This window comes from Cupressus sempervirens, chromosome 4, assembly GCF_028749045.1.
Source record: "Cupressus sempervirens isolate cs-2001-9-10 chromosome 4, ASM2874904v1, whole genome shotgun sequence".
In the NCBI taxonomy this organism is placed as follows: Eukaryota; Viridiplantae; Streptophyta; class Pinopsida; order Cupressales; family Cupressaceae; genus Cupressus; species Cupressus sempervirens.
The window spans coordinates 751155603-751163363 of NC_143121.1; the positions used below are offsets into that span (position 1 = coordinate 751155603).

General features: G+C 36.3%; 1 protein-coding gene across 2 annotated transcripts; it reads left to right on the forward strand.

Moving 5' to 3' along the window:
- Window positions 1–5452: 5452 nt before the first annotated feature.
- On the forward strand, window positions 5453–7511 carry LOC149563549 (low affinity inorganic phosphate transporter 3-like). 2 transcript variants are annotated; one of them, XM_089826764.1, is made up of 2 exons: window positions 5453–6647; window positions 6725–7135. In XM_089826764.1, exons 1-2 carry the CDS (start codon window positions 5617–5619, stop codon window positions 6993–6995), a joined length of 1302 nt encoding a protein of 433 aa, XP_089682890.1. In that variant the 5' UTR covers window positions 5453–5616; the 3' UTR covers window positions 6996–7135. The 2 variants fall into 2 exon arrangements, with proteins under 2 accessions (XP_089682890.1, XP_089682888.1); XM_089826762.1 differs by having other exon boundaries at window positions 5453–7511.
- Window positions 7512–7761: the final 250 nt, after the last annotated feature.

The following is a 7761-nucleotide window of genomic DNA, read 5'->3' on the forward strand; positions in this document are numbered from 1 at the left end:
ATTTTTAGAAAGTCTTATAGGAGGATATTGGCCCTAATCTACATTAGGTTTATCAAGAAGCATACAATTCTCATTCCCTAGGAAATATTATTAATAAGGCTAATATCAAATTCATACCTAAAGGTTGTGATCTTGATGACATATGCAATTAGAGACCCACCACTTTGTTGAATGTATCTTACAATATTATCACTAAGCCTCTCTCCCTTAAAACCCAACATCTACTCTCATAGATTGGTCATCCTAAACAAATTCATTTCATTAAATCCAAATATATTATGGATAATATTATTGATGTTTGGGAAGGTATGGAGTGGGCTCATTAGTCCAAAAAATAGTCCTTGTTTCTTAAGATTTATTTTTTCAAAGCCTATGTCTGGATTGAATGGCCTTTCATTGTGGCCATGCTTCAAGCCCTAGGATATGGCCGAAACTTTATACTATCAATTTAGATGCTCTTTCGTGATGCCACTACTTCTATTACAATAAATAGTTGGCAATTTGAACCTTTCAGGTTCTATAGATATACCCATCAAGATTTTCCTTTAGCGCCTTCTCCATATGTGTTTGTGGTCGAACGATTTGGCTATCTTCTTAACAATACTATCTCATAGGGTCTTGTGTGTGGCATAACACTCTTGGATTCCATGATGCAACTTGTGAATGGCCATTTTGTTGATGACACCTTTCTCACCCTTTTGGAGGATGAAGACAATATTTCCAATTACTTACAATGATTGGATACTTTTTACCAGGCCTTCAATTGTTGTAGTGCCATAGGTGGAAATGGGTTTAGCATGATAAAATATTTTAATTTTTGGGCATTCCATTTACTTTTCAAGCTTCCCCTATGGATCTATAGAAATTTTTCCTAGCAAAGATTGAGAACAAATTGGACTATTACCTCACCAAGCCTCTCTCCCTTGTAGGAAAATTTAGATTTATTCTAAAGTGTTGGGTGTTACACATGTCTACTACTTGTGTTGGGCCTCTTCCAAAGATTCATACCTCAAGCTTGAATGCCTCCTAAGGGATTTCCTCTAGGCCTTTGATGTTGTACATGATAGATTTCATATAGTTTCCTAGGACTTTTATTGTTTTCCCAAAGATTTTGGTGGTCTTTGATTGTTTTCCACTCACAAATAGAGGATTTCCCCCTATGCTAAATGGGTGATTTAGGCTCTCACTTGCGACGAGACCTAGAAAATATTGTTGCAACATTAAATTTCTTCAGGATTTTTGGTTAACCGGCCTACCTAGAATGAGATTGTCTTTCAAACCCTTCTCATCACCACTAAACTAGTGTAAATTTAAGGCACATTTGTTGCTAAAAGAATTTGGGAAGCTTGGGAAGCCATCAAGTTGTGGCTTCACTGGGTAGGCAATGGGTTCAGAGATGGGCTCTCTATGAACTAGAAAAATTTGTGGTTTTCTTCCTTGTTTATTATTCAAGATGATCCACTGGCTAAAATTAAACGAGCTAGCTCACTACACTTATTTTGAAAGAGAATCAAGACACCCAAATCTATTTTTTCCAAATTTACTATGAGCCTTTGCTCATGGGAGGACTTGTAAGTGTAGTTCAAGCTTATCTATCCAAATCATCAGATAATTGATCTTCCAATTTTTGTGATGCCTCCCCATCTATTGCACAAGCCTGATATTCATTCATCTCACCCATAGTAGAAATATTAGAAGTTGTATCTTTCAACTCCTATGACCAGTTACAAACCTAAGTTGGGCTATTGGTGGCTAGTTCCTCACCTTTTGATAGTTGATACTATCAACCATCATTGGCATTTATAGTCCTCTCACAAGACATGGAATCTTAGATTTTCCATGGTTTGGAAAACCATCACAGAGCCTAGAGTTTCTCTCTTTTCTTGGTCTATCCTTTTGTAGGGGCTACCCTTGGCTCTAACATCTAGGTTTCCTGGACCCTAGATGTCATTCTTGTGGCCAGCCAAAAATTTTCTTACATATTTTTTTGGTTTTGCAAGTGACCCTAGAATAATTGGCTCTAGATCCATGATTTTTTCAAGTCCTTCCATGTAGAGGCCTTTAGCTAGCATATGGTTGTGCTAGGAGATTTTCCTAGACTTCCTTTTAAGTAATCCTAGATATAGCATGATTTTAGAATGAATATTTTATTTGCTATCTAGAAAGACTACAATGCTATTTTATTCTCTCACATCTTTCTTGATATACATATTTCTATATACTCTAAAGCATGTATTTTTAATAATGGCATGATGTAGATTCAAGTATAGGTAGATACGGTCATGCTGGAGGTAGCTCACTTACACAAGCTTTTAGCTCATTGGGGGAATGCCCCATGTATGGCCCCCGAGTGCCACTAGATACTTTATCTGATGATTGTACCCCTCCTTGTGGTCGCCGAAGAGGCTAGAGTAGTTTTGTGCACCACTTGCATACTCCCATGTTGCAACCTTCTTGCTACTCTCCCTATTGTGGTTTTGATGGTTGTCATTACTCAGCCTCTTCTCGATGGAGATTCAGTTGGGGTTGGTCTCTAGTGGCTCCCCGTGCTACTCCTAATGGGAGCTAGGTTCTGCACATAGAGATCCTAAATGGGCTTTCCCATGGCTAGATTTAGCTATCTTTCTACCTAGGCAGAACAGAGAAAAGAAATTGATGATGTTGCTGCCACCGCTATTGATGGTTGGACTCCCCCTAAGCTAGCTGCTAACCCCAAATAATTTTGGGGTTTGATGATAAAGACCTTCCCACTACTCTTGTAGCATGAGGGCTTTCTTTATTATGCAATTTTTTTATTTTGATGAATAGTTGTCCTATCTAGTTGTGTACTGAGTGAACTCGTGGGTTGATTATATATCCCTTGGCCCCTTTTTTGTGGATGTGTGTCTTTAATAGAAAAGGTCTACGCATAATAAAAAAAGAAATGCCATAACATAAGGATTTAATTGGTTTAAAGAAATCTGTTTCCTATGATATTTTCATTTTTATTTGACTTTTGACTTCATCCATAAATTTACATTTTCCACTAACTTTTTGTAGAATTAAAATTAATTTTTAGAACCCTTTGACTCACCAACATATCACATTTCACTTTGAAAACATTCAACTTCCTATTACAAAATATGAACCTTTTCTATACTTCAATAAGTTCTAAAATAACTCTTAGCTACCAATATGTCATTCCTATGAAAAATTTGAGATCAAATTTTTTTGCCATTTTTTGAGTTTTGGGAAATCCAATTATTGTGGCCATTAGGCTCTCTTTTGAACTTATTGTTGGAATTTTATTTAATATTAACCTTATTAAGGTTTTTCAAGGTTAATAAAGCCTCGCAAATCTTAGCCATTTACTTAAGATTTCAATTAATAGTAAAGGATTTTGGGGGCTCAAAGAGTTGTTAGAACCTCTACATTACCTAAGTGGGATGAAATTTTTAAAAATATGGACACTATTAAAAAAAATTAAATTCAAAAAATATGACCTATGAATTTTAGAAGATTTATAAGTTAACATTTGACTCAAAACACTAACAAAGAGAGAGATGATGAAATAAGATATTCTGTTAAATGTGATTATTAGAAAAACTTTTCTGATTATTGACACAATTTCCAAAATATGTAAAAGTATCAACATGATGAAAACCAATAGGTAACATGCTATTTTTATGAGATGAGTGATTGGATGAACTATCAGCTTGGGACCTAGTTATCTTAACATTATTTTTATTAAATTACTCCAAAGCTATTTGAAAATGATAAAAATAAGGTAACACCATTAAAACTATTTCAACTTAGACCAATTTAATTCTAAGGCACATAAAAATACCAAATGTCTCTTAAGAAGATTAAATGTGTTTGTTAATGAATGTAGATCTCATAAGAATGATCAATGCTATCTTTGATTCCAAATTAAAATATTTTTATGAATAAAAGATATTTAATTCATAACAGTTAACCAACTTTTAGAATATTATGATTCATTAATTCTATGGTTCTAGGCCACTTCTACCTATTGTATCCTTGTCACAACAATCATAAGTTTAAATTGGATAACCATGTAGTACTTCACTCTAATTCATTATTTACTAATCCATTGGAGAAATGATTAGATAATAAAATTCATGTTCTCTTTAGTTGATCCATTTTGCTCCAGTCAATCCTTTTTAGTAGACTAGCTATGGAGTCACATAAATGTTTATTATAGAAAAGAAAGTTCTTTATTGTCATTGAAATGCTCTAGAATGATTTTGTGTCGATTTAGACTCTATGATAATGAATGCATACTGAATTTATTAGGAGATCTCTATATAGTAATATGTATTTCAAAGTGTATAATAAATAAACTCATGAACATCATAAACTCATGAAATTAAACATGCACAATAAAATAGTTATGTCAATGTAAGGAAAAATGACAATCAAAATTACAACATATTAAAAGGATAGAATAATTTATTTTTATTGGAAGTAAACTTGATAAAATAAAATGAAAAATGAAATATAAGAAAATAGAAACTCATATTTGACTTCCCAAAATAACATTAAATTTCTCAACAAATAAATTTATCAAACTATATCATTAAAACAAGCTTTAAAAAAATGAATAAAAATATAAATTTAAGATATAATTCATTCATTACAATAAACTAAAATATTAATGTAGAAATTATCAAACATATATATCAATAGAATGCTCCAGCACTCTATAATACTAAACATCCAACCGATTGGAGATCCACCTAACGGTATACAGATGAATTTAGAAAAGATAAACTGCACCCTTTTGACTGGACTGCTGGTGACTCGGTTTTTTCCTCACCTCCCTCGATAACTTCAATTTTATAATTTATAATTATAATCTGTTCAATATAGTTTTGTTTTAAAAAAATACAACTTTATACCGCTCCCAAAGTAGGGGTAGTTGGTAGGGTCTTCATCCAGAAAGAATTGCGATGACCATTTCATCGGATACATTAATTGCTCCCGTCGAATTTTCCAACTGGTCACTTTCCATCGTTGAAAAAGTCCAAAACCTATTCGTCACGCTGTACCCTAATTTTCTGTGAATATTCTTCACAAGCTAGGCTTCGGAGCGTGTTCCTGATGGTGCCCCACAAAGCTCTCCCTTCTCTGCGTTTTCCCTGTTCTCGACAAATTCAAATGAACTTCGTTGCACCTACCAATTTCATTTTATAATGAAATCAATATAATTAAAAACAGTATATTTCTGAATATTCTTAGAAAATACTCCAAAAATATATATATCTCTGAAGATTCTTTGACTACACGGATTAAAAATAAAGACAGACAACGGGCGGTAGAACAACGACCTCTAGCCGTCTATATTATAACACATCGGGTTCATCAGAGATCCATACTGATTTGTCAAAAAAATATCAAAAGGATCAGCTTTTCTCTAATTTTTTTATTAAGAATTAAGAATTGAGTCTGCTACAATCCCAACCTTATCTCCTTTTAGATATGGCTAATCTTGCACTAGGCAAGGCTGATTCTTTAGAAGAACTGATAGACTCTTTGTAAATCTTAGAACTTCACCAGTACACTAAGAACCCTTTGACAACCCCTTGATAGAAATTGTGAATCTGTAGTTAAAAAATGCCGCTCAGGGTTCTTTCTGCGCTGGACTCGGCGCGCACGCAGCTGTATCATTTCAGTGCGATATTTATCGCTGGAATGGGGTTTTTCACGGACGCCTACGATCTCTTCTGCATCCCGCCCGTTTCCAGTCTGCTGGGAAACATCTATTACAACGATAATACAAACAAGGGCTCCTTACCCATCGAGGTAAAAGCCCTTGTGAATGGAATAGCCCTGTGCGGGGCCTTTGCTGGTCAGCTCTTTTTCGGTTGGGTTGGAGACAGAATCGGAAGAAAGAGGGCATACGGATTCACCCTAACTCTCATGGTCTTCAGTTCTCTCGCTTCTGGCTTCTCCATTGGCCGATCGAGAGAATGTGTGATTGGCACTTTGTGTTTCTTCAGGTTCTGGTTAGGTTTCGGAATTGGCGGGGATTATCCTCTGTCTGCAACAATCATGGCGGAGTACGCGAATACAAGAACCAGAGGAGCTTTCATCGCGGCGGTGTTCGGCATGCAAGGGCTCGGTATTCTGGCGGGCAGTATTGTGGCTCTCGTTGTGGCGGCGAGTATGAAGTCTTTGGCGGGCGACTTGCCATCGTTCGGGCAGAAGGACGTGGTTTGGAGGATTATCTTGATGCTCGGAGCAGTTCCCGCCGGTTTTACATATTACTGGCGGATGAAAATGCCCGAAACCGCCCGGTATACCGCTTTGGTTGCCAGAAACGCCACGCAGGCGGCGATTGACATGTCGAGGGTTCTGAATCTGTCGATTGACGAAGACGAATCGGAAGTTCTCAGCGTGGAAACTCGGTCCCCTCAGTTTGGATTGTTCTCGATGGATTTTGTGAAGCGGCACGGGTTAGAATTGCTCGGCACGGCGTCCACTTGGTTCTTCGTGGATATTTCATTCTACAGTGGCAATCTATTTCAGGACGATATTTATCACAATATCAAGTGGTTAAAATGTGTTTATGATAATCCGTTGGAGGGTGTTGAACGCGCTGCACGAGCTCAGGCATTGATTGCACTGTGTGGGACTCTGCCGGGGTACATATTTACCATTCTTCTCATAGATCGTATTGGGAGGTTTAGAATTCAGCTAACTGGGTTTTTCTTCATGTCAGTTTTCTTGTTCGCCCTCGCCATTCCTCACGACAGTTTTTGGGTTCACCAGTCTCATGGTTTTCTGGCGATCTATTCTCTGACATTTTTCTTTGCCAATTTTGGGCCGAATACGACTACTTTCATTGTGCCGGCGGAGTTGTTTCCTGCTCGCTTGCGATCGACGTGTCATGGTATTTCTGCTGCTGCTGGGAAAGCAGGCGCTATCATCGGAGCATTTGGTTTCGTGTTCGCATCTCAACCCAGGCACAAGAAGGATCCTGCGCTTATTGATCTGAATAAGAACCCCTATGAGTGCGAAACCTCTTATCCAACTGGTATAGGAATGGACAAGGCCTTGATTATTCTTGCAGTGGCAAGTTGCTTGGGTTGCTTTTGCACATATCTGATACCGGAAACAAAGGGAAGATCATTGGAAGATAATGAGGCGGAAACAACGCGAAGATCATTGGAAGATAATGATGTGGAGCTTGCTAAACTTCAAGCCTAACCTCGTGAATATGGCGGGCAAGGGGAAAATGGAGCATATCTTTATCCAAAAGCATTGTTTCTAGGAGTGGTTTTTCTAGTGATATTGAAAGAAGGTAGACTAAAGTTTTCTTGTAGTTTGTTAAAAATAGGGACATTCCAGTTGGACCCTGTAAGGATAGGGATATTCTACTTCCTTTAAGAATGGGGATATTCTGCTTGGATTAATAGGCATTCTTACCTTATGTAATATACATATTCAATTATTATATAATAATATAATTTTGTTAAATATCAAATTAAATTTTTGGCTGATGTCAACTTTCCTGTTTAAACGTTCCACACTTCTTTCATATATAGCAATTCTTAAGCTGTTGTGTGCCACAATAAATAATCTTATCAGGTTAATTAGAGCTTATGATTGTATCTTTCAATCTACTTATATCATGGTATTCTAGTATTTTATTGTTCATATATATATTGAGCAATAAAATAAAGAAGCTATTATTCTAATTTAAATCTACTTAAGGAGAAAAGGGTAAAATTGATAATAAATTTTGTATTTTTTAGA